Genomic DNA, 15,301 nt, shown 5'->3' with positions numbered 1-15,301 from the left:
CACCTAATTATTCATCATAATTTGCTGGGAGAACAACATCACAGGGTTCACGAGCAAGTCGAGTGTGGAGCAGGGGGAACTCATTGGGCCCCATACAGAGGACGTAGTTACCAAGGTGCCCGCCCTTGTTCCACGGGAAAGGCCTTCCATTTGCTAGATGGCCAGCCTGCCACCTGCAAGAATAGCTCATGGCCTGACCCTCTTGTCAGGGCACCGTTCCTGGGAGGGGGAGGGGGAGAGAAACCTCTGGGGTGGGGCAGATCCCAGAGGGAGATACACAGGTCATCTGGGAGAGGCGAGGGGGAGCTGAGCCGGGAGCCCGAAGATATTCTTTGGAAGCCCCACTTTGTCACTTACTGGGTGTGTGTCCTCGAGCTGTCCCTTCACTTTCTAGGCCTCCATTCATCCAACAGAAGAGCAAAGAGGGTTGACTTGATTGGTGACCTCAGATTTCAGCATTTGTGGATAGATGGTTTATAAGATGGTGGTGTCAATATATTATCAGATTTTTTTTTTAACTAAGTAAGGGAGTAAAAACTAAATACTACCTCAAGCTACCATTTATATCACAGCTTTTTTTTTTTTCTGAAAAGAAAGGCTATTTTAGCACTAAAACAAGTAGGAAGAACAATCTAAGAAGAAGAGGACTTTCCAGGAAATGGTGGTTGGCACTCTGATGGCCACATTTTATGGGATAGGATATGTATTAATATTTTGAATGCTGAGAAACTGTTGCTTAATTTTTTTAAATCACCATATTGTGCTTCATGCATTGCTTTATAGACTTGAAGTTTGTTAATTTGGGGGGTGTGGATTCCAAGATGCTATGAACAGAGGACACCCCCATAATGTCTGGCTGGTTCCGAGGCTTCAGTTTTCTTGTGGTCATTATTGAAAATCTAATTTCATGTGGTTATGTTGTGTAGAAAAAGGAACAAAGGTTCCACATGTGTTCACTCGATTCAGCAGAGGCTGGGGGAGGAATAGCACCCTTGGCCCGCAGCTGCTTCTCCTGCCCTCTCCTACCCAGGCCAGAAAGAAAGCTGTGGGTTGGGCTGGAGGGAGCCAAGAGGTGCTCACCCCTAGGCTGAAGGTCTTGGGCCATGATCGCTCAAGCCATGCATGGGTCGTGCTTGCCTCTGGAACATATCTGAGACACAACACTCTGCCCAGGGGATGCTCTACCGTGAATGGCCATGATCTTGCACAGGGGCTGTGGGGAGTCCTGAAAAGCACCTGCAGGGACTGTCGAGGGGACAGCCCTGACCCCACATTTTACAGCTGCATGACCTTGGGTAGACTCTGTAAGCTCTCTGAGCCTCCATTTCCCCATCAGAAACAAGAACAATAACAATAGCTAAAATGTATGGGATGTTTATTCTGGACCGGGCATTTGCTTCAATATTTCGCATGAACTATCTCATTTAGTATCTAGCTACATATTGACATGACTCCCAGTTTTATAGATGTGGCGACTAAAGCACCTATGATCTTTTAAAAAAAAAAAAAAGATTGTATTTTATTTATTTGAGCGAGTGAGAGAGAGAGAGAGAGAGAGAGCACAATAGGGGGTAGGGTCAGAGGGAGGAGCAGACTCCCTGCTGATCAGGGAGCCCGATGCGGGACTCCATCCTGGGACTCCGGGATCATGACCTGAGCTGAAGGCAGTCGCTTAACCAACTGAGCCACCCAGGCGCCCCTAAAGCACCTATGATCTTAAGTAACCTGCCCAGGGTCACAGGCTGGCGGGGAAATGACTTGCTCTAGACCCCGCCCCCCCGCCCCCCGCAAGTCAGAGGCGAAGGACTCTGGTCTCCCGACTCGTGGTTTGGTGCTCTTTGGCTCCCCCCGGTGGCTGGATTAGGAACCCAGGCGCTCTGACTCCTAAGGGTTCTCTTAAGGACCGTTTGTCTGGTACACCCAGAGGACAGCCGTCCATGGCTCTTCTGAGAATCTGAACAGTCCCTTGAACACCGCCCTTGTTCTGCAGACGGGTATAGGAACCCCGCTTTTGCAGGGTGTTGTGAGCCCTGCATGAGATGAGTCTAAAGCAAACCATGCCCTCTGCAAGAGGGCGATTATAAAGATTCTCATTAATATGACAAATATACCTCCTCCCCTGGTCTCCTCCGGGTCCAGTTGTTGACACTGGTGGAAATTGGGGACCCAAAACTGCAGCCTGTGCTCCAAAACGGGGGTGCCGGGAAACCCCACGTATGAATCTGAAGGTGGCCTCCAGGTCATAATCCGTACAAGGGAAAGCAGCAAGACTGCCATCTGGGGAAGCCAGGTGCAGTTGGGCAGCATGAGAGGTCTCTTATTATCTTAGAATCCTTCTTCAAAACCATCTTTGGGTAGCTGATTCTTCTCGGCTCCCCTCCTCTCTCCCCCTCTTTCATCGTGAAGTCCGGGGCAGGGGTGTTGTTTTTAGGGTCTGCGTGTATAGTCAAGCCTGGCCTGGGAGCTGAAATATCAAGAGACAATCCATTTATAAGAGAGTCTGAGGCCCAGTCAGATCTTTGGGGAACCTGCATCTTGCTTTCTGACTTCCCTGCAATTGTACTGTTCAGCTCAACAAAAGGCAAGTTGAAAGAGTGCTCCCCACTTCATCTTGCGTATGAAAGGAGCAAGGCCCGGCTGTGAAGAGGCCCTGTAGGATTATTCTCTCTAACTTAGAAATTTATCCAATTTTCTCTGTTCTTTATCAGAGTGGAAGGCAAAAGCTTTGCCGGTGTAGACCGAAAGATCGTGGCATACAAAGCAATCTTACTGACATGGGGTTTTGAAACCTGCTCCTGAACCTGAGTGATGCCTCCCTTCACCAGTCGGAAGGCAGAGTGGAATTTGCACAGGGGCATTAACCAGCAGACAGTAGATCAGAAACGGACCCTCTTTGAGGCCAGCTGTGAGGGACGCTGTGAATCCTGAAATGAAAGGAAACTAAAAAGGCCAGAAGACTGGTTTCTGGAGTGATATTTTGCGTTACAGCAGAGCTTATATCTAAATTAGAGAAACGCTATCAACTTCGTTTAGATCCAGATTTTAGATTTCCTTAGCGAGTCCTTTTCCACCCTTAAAAATGCCTCATTTCCATAAAGAAAAGAAAAGCATTCCTGTGACTGTCTCGTCCTAGGTAATGGTGGGCAGATCGTGGAATGGTAATAAGATTTAACGTTTTAGGAGACTCCTAATCAGACCCATTGTCCTACTCACCGCTTAGAATTTTCTCCCAGGAATGCTGCTGCAGTTCTAATCTTCTGAGTCCTTAAAATGAAGAAAATGCATAAGGCCCAGCCCATCTTTGTGATATAAGCAAATCCTGAGCCAACAGCAGGAAGGGGAGGTAAATCCAGGCACGAAAATGTTAAAATGGCTCACATGCTGTAGGCCGGTTGTATCTAAGTGTGTGTGGTTTAGTCCTGCTGGCACTGTCTCTGCCCCCTTGCTCCCCCTCCCCTTCACCAGACAAAACCAGATCCAACGCATCAAGTGACCTTTGCTCCCAAGGCCTCTCAGGTGTTCTCATGAGAACAGAAGGGTTGTCATGACCTTCAGCTATCACAGAGAGAAACTGAGTCACATTTTGGTGAAACGATTTGTTCTGAGCCCCAGCAGGTCTGACCCAGAACTCTGGGCCCTTTGATCACCTGACGGTGGGTAAAACTGTACTATTTAGGCAGGCAGGCAGGCAGGTAGTTGCCTCACTGCCAGCAGGAAACAGAATAATCCAGGCTGATGCCTGGGCTCGGGTGTAGATCTCCACTCTTTAAGCGATCGTGTGCCTCCATTACCTTGGCTTCTAACCCTGCCCATTCACAGGTGGGGCCTGCTTGGATCTTCTGCATGATCCATTATTTAATTCCTGTCGGAGTGCACAAACTCACATGGTTTGACTTAACGATATGCATAATGCTCTCCGAATGAAGACGACGACGTGTTACGGTGAAGATGCATACAAATGCTATTACAAATCAAGCACCTTTAAATAACCCGACAGTCATTGGCACTCTGTGGGTAAAAACCGATGATCTTCTGTCTGCAGTTTCGCTACAAGTCAGACGCGATGGGCATGAGGGGTACGGGATGGCTGACACTGAGCTCCCCGCAGCTGGAGAGTGCAAAGAAGGCTGGAGAACTCATCAGCGAGGTACCTACCACTCACCCAACTCTGCCATAAGTGCAACCTGCTATTTATTTCCTCCTGAAGAGGGAACCTGCTTAGGGGGTGGAAACCCCAAGAGGGCCCCATGGCCACTGGACCCCCACCATTTTTCTTGGCCTTTTGCAACCCAATCACAAGACAAAAGAAGATTTCCCTCCAAATGAGTTCACTTGCTGGGGAGTTCAAGTCATTCCAGACTGGGCAGTGAGAGACAGATGATGCACTAGAAGATTCTCAGTTGGTACATCAGGTAGTTTTGAGCTAAGCTGGCCCATTGTTTTCTTGGGGGCAGAATTTTGCCATCCACCTACAGAGTTTATGCAGAGTGTCCAGTGTCTGGGGTTATCTGATTTCAGATGGCATTACACATTGCAGAAGGATGGTTACCTTTACCGAACTGCCCACCATATTGGTGGCCTGGAGATTCTGCCCTGGGGAAAAATCTCTTCAAGGGTGGTGCTGCCTTCTTCCATCTCTTAGTAGCCAGACTTACTTGGACAGGATCCAAGGACATTGATGCTGAGTCCTTCCCTCTACTGAATTCCTTTATTGTGATATGACTTGGAAATGTGCAGGAGAGTAAATATTTGTAAAATGCTCCTTATCACAGAGGCAGCTTGGAGCCCTGTGAGGTACCCACTACGAAGAGAGACTTGTTTTCCAGTAGTGCCATTAGCACACCTGGTACTGAGTAGGTCGGGTGAAGCTGCATTCAGAAAAATGCATGGTATTCAACTGTTTTGTGGGAATCTGTGTCTTTCTCTTACAGACCAAATACCGTAAGAAACCAGATAGTATCAAGTTCACCACAGTGGTTGACTCCCCAGACTTGGTTCATGCCAAGAACAGCTACATGCACTGCAATGAGGTGGGTATGTTTTCATCACCAACCCAAGAGTGGGTAGTGCTGCTCAGTACTCAGGGCTTAAGAGCTCGGGCTTGGGATAGATGTCTACTACCTGGGTGATTTAGGGCCAGTTAATTGCTGTCTCCTAACCTCCATTCCCTTATTTGAAAGGAGGGCAATGATAGTGCCATTTCATAAGATTAGGTGAATTAAATGAGAATTAAATAAATAAATGAATGTGAAGCTTTTAGCAAGTATGGGGAATGTAGTAAGTCCTCAATTTATGGTTGGTTATTATGGTTTGGTTCATAATTATATTATGGTTTGATTCATAATTATAACAATACTAATACTGCATATTATTGATGATCTTTTACTAAACACTAGATGAGATACATCTTAATTATTGATAGATGGTAATGGAATTAAAAGCTGAACATAACCCAGTTAGAAAAAAAAAAGAACAGCTATATTAAAAGCTTTTTTCTGCTTCTACTCTCTCTGTATGATTTAGCCTCATTTCTTCTCCCTTATATTTATTTCGAAGTATAGGAAGTTAAATATTTTTTCTCTGACCTTGTCAAGGGATTTGATTTTGCACACACAGTGACAAAGCCAACCCCTGGTCACACAGAGTCCAAATATACCGACAGGTTCACGTTTGCGAAGTCCAAATTGAATTTGGAAAAGGATCAGAATATTCAGTACTATATTTTCCTCTCTAAAAGTAGATGAGACTCCATCCCTTCCTAAAATTCTTTGCAACTCTTAGATCACTGCTCTCAAAATAGCAACTAAGAGAAAGCTTGAGTTTTTAAAATTGTGTCTTCCTGGGACCCAGGTAGACTCTGAAAACTTTAATTTTCTGAAAACATATGAAGGCCTTTTAGGATAAAAAAAAAAAGACATTAGCGGTTGTGTCTTTTTATTATTACTATTCACATCAGGCAATAAGCAATTAAGACATCTCGGTACTAGTAGAAAGCTTGAACAATGCTCACTTGCAAAGATTCTTGAAAGAGCCCCACACCTTATACTGTTTGTAAAACCACACAGGTGTGGCCATCCGGGATGTTGGTTTGGGGCCCATTTGGAGCAGATCTTGATAAATATTTTAAACAGGGTCTCCTTACCACCAGCCAACCCTACCCGACTCTGGGCATGTGGGTTCTGGAGGGATGCTCTTCGAGTGCAGGGCTGGGTTCTGCTCCCACGGTGGGCACCCGGTGGGGAGGGGCAGCCTGCTTCTCACCCATAATCTCAGCCAGCCCCTGTTCTGCATTTACCGTGAGCCTGTCTCCCCCACAGCGTCTGTACAGGTTGGGGGATGCGGAATCCCTGCACAGATACACCCCGGTCCCTGACCACCCTGATTTCGCCAGAGCCCGCCTCAACGCACTACATCTGAGTGACGTAAGTGAAGTGATGCTTTGTGTGGCGTGCACCTCCTGCAAATGTATCTACACCCAGACTGGATTGTATTTGTTGGGGGGGAGAAAAGTCCCAGGAAGGAGGACTTGAGACAGGAAGAACACAGGACCGAGAGTGAGACAGACCGCACATGGGACTCTGAGCCACTTGCCTCGCTGGGCCTCAGTTTCCCCAACTGGAAAACGGGATGGAGCTGGGCAGACCAATGCCTGTGGTTCCTTCCAGCTTGAAAATTCTGGTTCTGGGCGTGACGTGACGGCCAAGACCATAGTCAGGTGCTCCCCTGGCCCTGGCAGGTGTAGACACCTGCTCCGTTTCTTTCCTAGACACGTCTCCTCAGTCCCCAGAGCAGGGTGACTTTGGAGGCATGGTGGCACTTTCTCGTCGCACAATTGTCGTCCATCGGGTACAAACACGAGCGGCTCCTTTGTGCGTGAGGCGGTGGCCTCCACACTTCTGTTTCCCTTAGATGTCTGCCCTTTGCGTGCATAACCAAGATGCTGTTTCCTAAACCCGGGCTTGTTGTTAGCGGGGGTTGGAGGCCCCTGGTTGTAATAGAATAGGCCGCCGCTCGGCCAGCAAAGCTGTGATCCGGGGATAACAGGTAGGCAGGCGGCAGAATCAAAAGCCGCTGTCAGATCAGAATCACACAGGCTGAGTGTGTCGGCCTGGGGCCGCGCGGGGCCTCCCAGAGTCCGGCCATTCTTTCCTCCCTGGCCTGGCCATTGTATCCTGGGGCTCCGTGCAGATCAGCAGCTGCTCCTGCGCACCCCAGAGGTGGCCGCCTTGCAGGGGTCGGCGAGAGGCGCCTTCTAGTTAGCGTGTGTATTAGTTTGTTGCGTTTGTAAAGCCCTGTGGGATCCCACGCAGTGAATGCGATGGTGCTTTGTAAATATGAGTTATTATGCCCATTTGAGGCTTTTGAGGGATGTGCAGGCGATAATTTTAGAAGAGCAGCTCGGGTGGGCTGACCTCCATCTGGGGGAAGCGGGACCTCCCCCTCAGCAGAGCTGGGACAAAACATCCATCGTATTAGTGCTCCGAGGATGGGGGGGGAGGCCGGGCCTCCTTGGGCCGCATGATTGGAGGCCCAGAGCCCTGAAAACTGGGGTGAAGCTGCCAGTCCATTTGGGCCCCGGCTGAAGGAGGACGGCCACCCTGGGCTGGTGACAGAGCATCTTTTGGCTCACGAGGGACACCAGTCTGCCGAGTCCCGGAGCTGAAATTAGCCGCCGGGGCACGCGGATATGGAGAACTCATGGACCTCTTTTGAAAGAGCACTTCTTCGGGGGCGTGGAGAATGCACACAATTGGATCAAGTGCTCTGTGAGGAAGATGTGGAGGGAAAGTGACCTTCCTGGGCAAAGAAAGCCACTGACATGTGTAAGGCAGCCGAAATAACTGAAAATCAAATGACTCTAATGTGTGAGGATGAAGACAAAACTGCGCCCACTGTGACAAAGAAGAGGGACGCCCCGGGCTCCAAATCAAAGAGCCTACCGAATCTAAAGGCTCCCAGTGGCAAGGCAGAAACCTCAACAGAATAAAAAAAACTCAGGGAGGAAGTGATCATAATCAAGCAAATAGTATACGGGGAGAAGGAGCGGGAGAAAGGGGAGCCGGCGCCTCGGGGAGAACCCCAGTTTCAGCCACGCTCGCTGGGTGACCCTCTGTTGTAGAGGCTCGGAAGCTGGGGTGCACTGGACACCAGAATAGGGTGACGTCGGAGTTCGGTGCTGAGGAAAGTTTGGTGTCCTTACCTAGCCAAGATCCAGTGTGGAGGCCCTTTGTAGGAAGGGGCCAACTGTCCCCTTCCCAGAGGATGCTAAGGGCTTGGACTCTCTTTGCTATGTCTACTGCTATTGGTGGGGTCACCATATCAGGGAGCGTAATGCTGAAGGTGATGGTCGCTCTGTCATTATCTGACTGTTTCTCCCCGTCTACCGATCCCTCCGTCCTGCCTGTTCCACTCGGCGGTGACCCAGTAAATCGAATCCTTGGGGCCGTTTGTGACCCATCAATGAGGCGATTACTCCAACTATCTCTAGGCCCCTGAACACAGCAGGTATTTGGCTCGTGGTTGATGGCATTGGATGTCGGAGTTGGAGGTGATGATGAAGGTGAAGGTGATGGATGGCAGTACATAACAATGTGGGGCTCTACCGCGCCTGGCTCCTTCTCTGTGGGCCCCTCTGGTTCCAGGCCCAGTTGTGCGGTGGTTTGAGGCACTTTGCTTTTTTATCTGCCATCCTTCCTTTGCTTAGTCCCCTCAATGCCCTGTAGAACAGAGCCTCGGCCATGACCTCTGTTTCCAAGTGACAAAAGTAAGGTTCTTCAGGGGCCTCCTGACCTGCTGTGGCTCTTGGAATGAGTGAGCCACCGACACGGTCTGGGGCTGTCACTTTGTCGTCTGCTGCTGAATGTGCCTCACCTGCTGTGTCCCTTCTCTGTGGCTGGATAAAGGACAGCCCTCCACTGGGATTTCCAGATGGCTCCTTTCATGGAGCCATTCCCTTATGCTGAAAAAAAAAATATTAGCTACATGAAGGCATGGGAGATTTTGATGCTCTCTCGGGTACGTGGGTCTACCTGAGAACCAAGAGGATGTGATTACAGACTCCCGGAGGGTGTGCGAGAACGCCTTCAAAAGGGAAAAAATGAAAGAGGAAGATGTGAAATACACGGGTCAGGAACTCAGTCAGGTTCTTGGCAATCAATTTAATTCAGGTGAAGGCTCTTCCCTCTGTGTGGGCACCAGGGGCGTGCCTATGGGAGGCGGCACGCTTCATTACGATGGTGTGACACAGCTTCAAAAGTAGCCGAGGGGCCCCTGGGAAGTCGTTGGAGCTAACAAACTCATGGGTGCCAGGACTCAAGGAATAGTGCTTTCAGCATGAGGGAAGAAGCAGCGTTCTTGAACTTCGAGTTCTGGCACCTAGAAGCTGCAAACCCGAGGCACTGGAAGTGAATGCAAAGACAGGAAGGAGTGGGGGCGGGTGGCCTCTGGTACCAACAGGATATAGCAAAGGAGCCAGATTCACAGACCACAGACCCATCCGAGCAGGGCCTGATGCTCAGGCCAGGAGCGTAGAGCGTAGAGCTGGCCAGTCCCACCGGTCCCAGAGCTTGGGGAGGTCCTCGGGACAGATGTGGGACCATGGCTCTGTCCTTGGACACCTGCAGGGCGGAGGGTATGCGCTCGTTCCTGCTCAGAACTAACAACATGCCAGGTGTGGAGTTCTCACTCCCTGCTCACTCATTTCTCTGTTTTCCCCATCTAGAAAGCCTATAGAAATTCTTGGGAACAGACCCGGGCTGGCGGCTATGACTTCAGGCTCGACGCCATCCCATTCCAGACGGCCCGGGCGTCCAGGGAGATCGCCAGTGATGTAAGACCTCAGGCTCTCTCTCCCTCTGTCACTTGTGGGTTTGACTGCTTTTCCCAGTTCTGTTGAAAAGCAAACCACCAGGAACCCAAAACTGAACAAGTATTTCAAATGAAATTAAAAGTAGGCCTTATTTTCTAGAACCTTAGCCAGAAATTTCAGATTGGGGAGGACACTCTTAAAAGTTGACATATGTGTACCTAGAAGTGAACTAACATTTGACTGATGTGTCGATCCACAATAAAGGGACTTCTAGCTGACGTGCAGCGTGACAGGGTAGAAAGAGATTGAACTTTTCCCTTAGATTGATTTTGAGTCCAAATCCTGGCTCAGTCACTTAGGACTCGGCCGTGTGGTGTTGGGCAAGTTGCTTACATCCTCTGAACGCAGATTTCTACATCTGTGAAATAGGGATATAATTTTCATCTCCTAGGATCAATGGAGGTCTGAAAACAAAATGGTTCACAGTGTCAGGCAAATAACAGGTGTTCAAAGCATGGCAGCCATTTTTATGGAAGAAGAAGGTAGATCATGGATCACTCATGAATAGCTTGTATCTGCCCACAGTCAGTCCAGAAATCAAGAACAAGCATTTGGAAACATTTTTAGCAACTAGCCGTTGTGACAACCAAGCCTGTGCCCGGTGGACTCCTCTGGAGCAGGGCTGGTTTGGGTGTTACCACTACATACTAATCAGATGCAGTAGAACCACCTATGGGACTTTGATGGATTGGAAATTTAAAAAGCAAAACAAAATGAATCTGATTCTTCCCTAGAGATGGTTTGAGGAACCCTGGACGGGGCCCCTGTAAGCCGGGAAGAATCAAAGGAAGAGTGGCTGCTGAGAGAGTGGGCACATTTCTCTTCCTGTTGGATTATTCATTACAGCAGCCTTAACACCCATAGCCGCCACTCGGTGGGCACGAACCTGAAGCTCAGCCCCCATCTCGTTGAATCCTCTCTGTGTCCCATGGGTTGGAGGCTCGTTCTCCCATTTTATCAGGAAGGGAAACTGAGGCTCAGAGAGACTCCGTAACTGGCCCCAGGCCACACAGCTAGAAGGTAGCAGAGGGAGATCTAGATCCGAGGTCTACCTGAATCCAAAGATGTGTTCTTACCCCGCCATTGAACTTCCTGCTGAGAATCCTGTGGGCTGGCCCCGGAGGGGAGGCAGGCCCCCGCGCCCCATCTCTGCTTCTCTGACCTGCAGTTCCTGTATAAAGAGGCCTTCCTGCGGGACCGGGGCCTGCACGTTGGTTACCGCAGCGTCAGCGACGACCCAAGGATGAGGCATTTCCTCAGCGTCAGCAAACTGCAGAGTGACAACGAGTACAAGAAGAACTTTGCCAGGACTCGGGCCCAGTTCCACAGCCGCCCGGACCAGCCCAGCTTCCTCCAGGCCAGGAGGAGCCAGCAGCTGGCCAGCAACCTGCGCTACAGGCAGCCCCCAGCCCAGCCCACCTGCGACCCCGAGCAGCTGGGCCTGAAGCACGCGCAGAAGGCCCACCAGCTGCAGAGTGATGTGAGCCACCTGGCTGAGACCCTTCCTCCGCTGCCTCAGCCATCACGGCGCATCCCACATGACCCACATGACCTTCAGTGGGGGGTGGGGGGATCTGGGCTGAGACAGAATCCGGGAGACCTAACACCGCAGTGCCAGAAGGAATAATAATTGCAGTTTATGGAGTCTTTACCGTGGGCCAGGCTCGGTGCCAAATACTTTCCCAAGCACCATGCCATGGACATGCTCCCACAGCAGCCCATCCCTGCCCCATTTTATAGATGAGGAACCAGAGGCCTGGAGAGCTTAGGGAACCGACTCAAGATCATCCGGCAAATAGGTGGCAGGCCTGGGATACGAACCCCATTTGGCTTGATGTGAGAGCTCAAGCTCTCGATGGTTCTGCCATACTGTTTCTGAGAGGTCTTAGCAGTTACCTGACTCAGTCCTTGCACTTTCCCTGGGAGGCAGCTGAAGCCCAGAGAAGGGAAATGGCTTTCCTGAGGCCACAGAGTGAGTTGAGGTGGAAGCTGAGACTTGAATGGATCCTCCCCACCCTCCACCCCCAGTATGGCTCCTGTTACTTGAGTGGGAAGATGCAAAGCCCAGCGACATGCCGGCCCAGCTCACAGCACATCGGGCCCTCCGTGCCAGGGAGCCTCTGTTTGGGCGGAGTTTGCCCCCCTTGTCCTGGCTTTACTGACAGGGACATATGCTCCATCCCACAGAGCCACACTGTGGCCAAACCACCCCAGGCCCCACTGACCTCCTGTTCTTGCTTCCCTCTGTCCCCTAAGGTCAAGTACAAATCAGACTTGAACCTGACCAGAGGTATCGGCTGGACACCTCCCGGCTCCTACAAAGTGGAAATGGCTCGGCGGGCGGCAGAACTGGCCAAGGCGAGGGGCCTGGGTCTCCGGGGGGCTTCTGTGAGTAGCCCGTCGCAAACCCACCCCAGCTGGCAAGGCCGTGGGGGAAAGGCAAACTCATTGTTTCTTTTCAAACTTTATTTTTGGCCGAAGGTCAGCCGGCTCTAAAGAAGTGTGAAATGCAGCTAGCTGGAGCAAGGCACCTAATTTCATGGGTCTGAGATGACCAGGCGGATGACACCAGGGTTAAACTTCCTGCAGGGTTTTCTCTGAAGTCTCAGCCATTAGCTGTGTGGAGACAAGCCTACCGGGGCCCCTTCAGTCGCGGGCCACGGCCGCCCAGGCTGTGCTCACCGCTAGCTCATTACATCCACAGAAAGGGTCAGGGACTCGCTGGCTGCAACAGTCTGGGTTTTGAACCCTACTTTGTTCAGAAGAAAGACGCCACGTCTAAATGAGAGATTGGCTTTGCTTCTTTCTCCTTCTTGCCTCGAGGATCCTTTCTCTTGGGGAGGATGGAGGAAGAGAAGGGCAGGGGAGGGGGAGCATTTGAAATGCTCCGGGGGCATCTGAGGCAGTTCATCCTGTGGGAGCTGGGCGGAAGTTTCATTCTGACTCGGAGGTATGTTTGATTTCTGCAGGGGGGGCCAGAAGCTGTGGAGCCCACAGATAATCAGAGGGGGGACGTGAACCCAGATGCCACTGAGATTCTGCACGTCAACAGGAGGAAGGCTCTGCTGTTGTGAGTAAGCAGCATCCACCCAGGACTCTTGGGAAAGAGGCTCAGGAGGAAATGTGCCCACCGGAGACATGCTTCCCTTCCAGCGAGCTGAAAAAGCCATGCACCAGCCCGTCCCCGAGCCGCCTTTACTAAAACAACGACTCTCAGAAAGCCACGGAGAATATTGTATTTTTGGTCCCCCGTCTGATCCTGGACGTGGGTGGCCAGTTCTGTTGCGTTCCTTGGGTGTCTGGGATGAGGAATAAAGATGTAAAGGTGACTCCCACTGGCTCTGGTTGTTCTGAAATCCCACGTTTGCAAATGTCTGAGGTGAAGGTGGTCTGTGATTTTCTTGAAGGGAAGCCAACAAAGTATCTATTGAGTTGATTCTGGCATGTCTTGGGTTACCCACAAGGCAGCCTGATAAAGCTGTGGACATGCTGGTTCAGGGCGCCCCAGGCTGGGTGGCCGTTGCCTCTGCTCAGAGCATGGACACTTGGCTATATGGCCTCCTGGGGGCTCCCAGGGTGTCCAGGGCTGCCCATGAGGCCTGGCCTTGTCTGGGTGTTCGGGACAACGGGCTCTCAGGTTCAGAAGACACCTTAGAAGCTACCCTCCTTTTGGATGGTGGCTTTGATCCAATTCAGAAATTTGGTAACTTGGGTGTAGACTCCTGGCTTCTTCCCACATTCCAGGCCCCAGCTCACTATCCCATAGATATAGTAGGTACCATTCTTCTCACAGGTCAGAGGGCCTCCAGAGTCACCCTAGGGGGAAAAAAGACACATGAGTTCAGCTTTGTGAATCAGAATACATTCAGAGACACCCTCCACCTTCCATGAGGAGATGCCAGGGGGTGATGGGGTGACATTGCCCCAGTGGATTTCTCTGGGAAGTGGAGGCAGGGCTCTTCTGAAGCTTTCTCAGACACAGAGCTCTGAAGGGAGAGAAGTGAATACCACCGTAGGCCCCTGAGTCCATGAGGGCTTGGCAGAGAAGCCACAGGACTAGACCCCAGTGCTGTGGTCACACCCCTACTTCCACACTCTTAGTCATGACTCGTAGTCACACAGCGAGTTCTCAGGGGCCCCCAACTTCCCATTCCTGCAGGGTCGGGGGGGTGGTACCCTGTTTGGATAGAGCCCTCCCAGGACCCGCAGGGCACACACAGGGTGGGGAGGACAGGGCTCAGAGACAGCACAGCCTAAATGTTCAACATGGTCCTATGGGGTTAGGTCTTCTTGGTTCCAAATCAGGTCGGCGGATGCTCGCCAAGTGGGCCTCAGTTTCTCACGTGGTGAACTGTGGAGAGCAACAGACCTCCCCCAACCCTGCCCCGGCTCCTGTGCAGATTAATGTTTGTAAAGTACATAGAGCAGTGCCTGGTTCATATTGAGCTGCAGCTAAAGTGGCAGGAGGAGGGTAGTGGGAAGGGGCAGCTCTCACCACGCCCCACTGCTCACACCGGCAGCTGAGAGGATTTACAGCGAATTGTCTCTTTGAATCTTAGCCACACCTTAGGATTTTATGCATACGTTATTTCGTTTTTACAGATGAGGCACCCGAGATTGGAGAATTATTTCAGTATAATGAATTGAATGTGTTCCCCCCAAATACTGATGTTGTAGCCTAATTCCCCAATGTGACAGTATCAGCGGGTGGGGCGTTTGAGAGGAGATGAGGTGGAGCCCTCATGCATGGGATTAGTGCCCTGCTGAAAGGGACCCCACAGAGGTAGCCGACTCTTTCCCCCTTGTGAGGTCACAAGGAGGAATCAGCTGTCTGTGACCGGGAGAGGGCGCCCCCTGGAGCTGGACCACACTGACACCCTGATCTGGACAGCCAGCCTCCAGAACTGGGAGAAAGACATCTGTGCTGTTTAAGCCGGTCTATGAGGATTTGTTAGAGCAGCCCGAGCTGACGAAACAATTCAGTGATTGACAAAAGTCACGAAGTGGAAGAACCAGGATTCAAACCCATGACTGTTGCCAAAGCCTGCAAGCGAAGCCTTCAAAATACCTAGAGGACAGAATGATCTGTTTTCTTACTCATCTTCCAGGGGCTTCAGACAAATCACACCCATCAGCCCGACCCTCCTTTGAGGAGGTGGATTTCTGCAGCCCCTTGGGCAGGGACAGAGGGTCCCAGCAGAGCCACAAACCTTAGAGAGAGTGACGGTGATTTCCCACCCCAGCTCGAGGCTGGCAGGTCACTGTTGGGCCCCTTTGTGAGGGGGGAGCTGAGGTTTGAGTGTGTCCACGCTGGGGTTTCCAAGACAGTTGGGTGATTTATGAGGACGTTAGGCAGAAAATTCTAAACTTAGGTGTTCTTGGGAGTCTAGGAAGGATGTCTCTGTGAGATGTGACCCCTACAGAGAGAGAGAG

General features: G+C 51.0%; 2 protein-coding genes across 9 annotated transcripts in view; one reads left to right on the top strand and one right to left on the bottom strand.

The window, feature by feature from the left end:
* LOC113921442 (nebulin related anchoring protein) overlaps positions 1-13,197 on the top strand; it is a 70,323-nt gene extending 57,126 nt beyond the window's left edge. For 7 of the 8 annotated variants that reach the window (XM_027592116.2, XM_027592151.2, XM_027592133.2 and 4 more), the window contains 7 exons: positions 4,043-4,147; positions 4,932-5,030; positions 6,318-6,422; positions 9,722-9,829; positions 11,037-11,348; positions 12,125-12,256; positions 12,838-13,197. In XM_027592116.2, coding sequence (XP_027447917.2) covers positions 4,043-4,147; positions 4,932-5,030; positions 6,318-6,422; positions 9,722-9,829; positions 11,037-11,348; positions 12,125-12,256; positions 12,838-12,942 — 966 coding nt within the window. In that variant the 3' untranslated portion in view covers positions 12,943-13,197. The remainder of the gene's footprint in view (positions 1-4,042; positions 4,148-4,931; positions 5,031-6,317; positions 6,423-9,721; positions 9,830-11,036; positions 11,349-12,124; positions 12,257-12,837) is intronic. The other variant, XM_027592143.2, reaches the window with a different exon arrangement.
* Positions 13,089-15,301, bottom strand: part of HABP2 (hyaluronan binding protein 2) — a 32,668-nt gene continuing 30,455 nt past the window's right edge. The window contains exon 13 of the mRNA XM_027592172.2: positions 13,089-13,684. Within this exon, the coding sequence (XP_027447973.1) occupies positions 13,520-13,684 (165 nt within the window). The 3' untranslated portion in view covers positions 13,089-13,519. The remainder of the gene's footprint in view (positions 13,685-15,301) is intronic.

The sequence above is a fragment of the Zalophus californianus genome, chromosome 15 (assembly GCF_009762305.2).
Source record: "Zalophus californianus isolate mZalCal1 chromosome 15, mZalCal1.pri.v2, whole genome shotgun sequence".
Taxonomy (NCBI): domain Eukaryota; kingdom Metazoa; phylum Chordata; class Mammalia; order Carnivora; family Otariidae; genus Zalophus; species Zalophus californianus.
The sequence above is the reverse complement of the archived record's forward strand: the minus strand, read 5'-3'. Positions and strand labels throughout refer to the sequence as shown.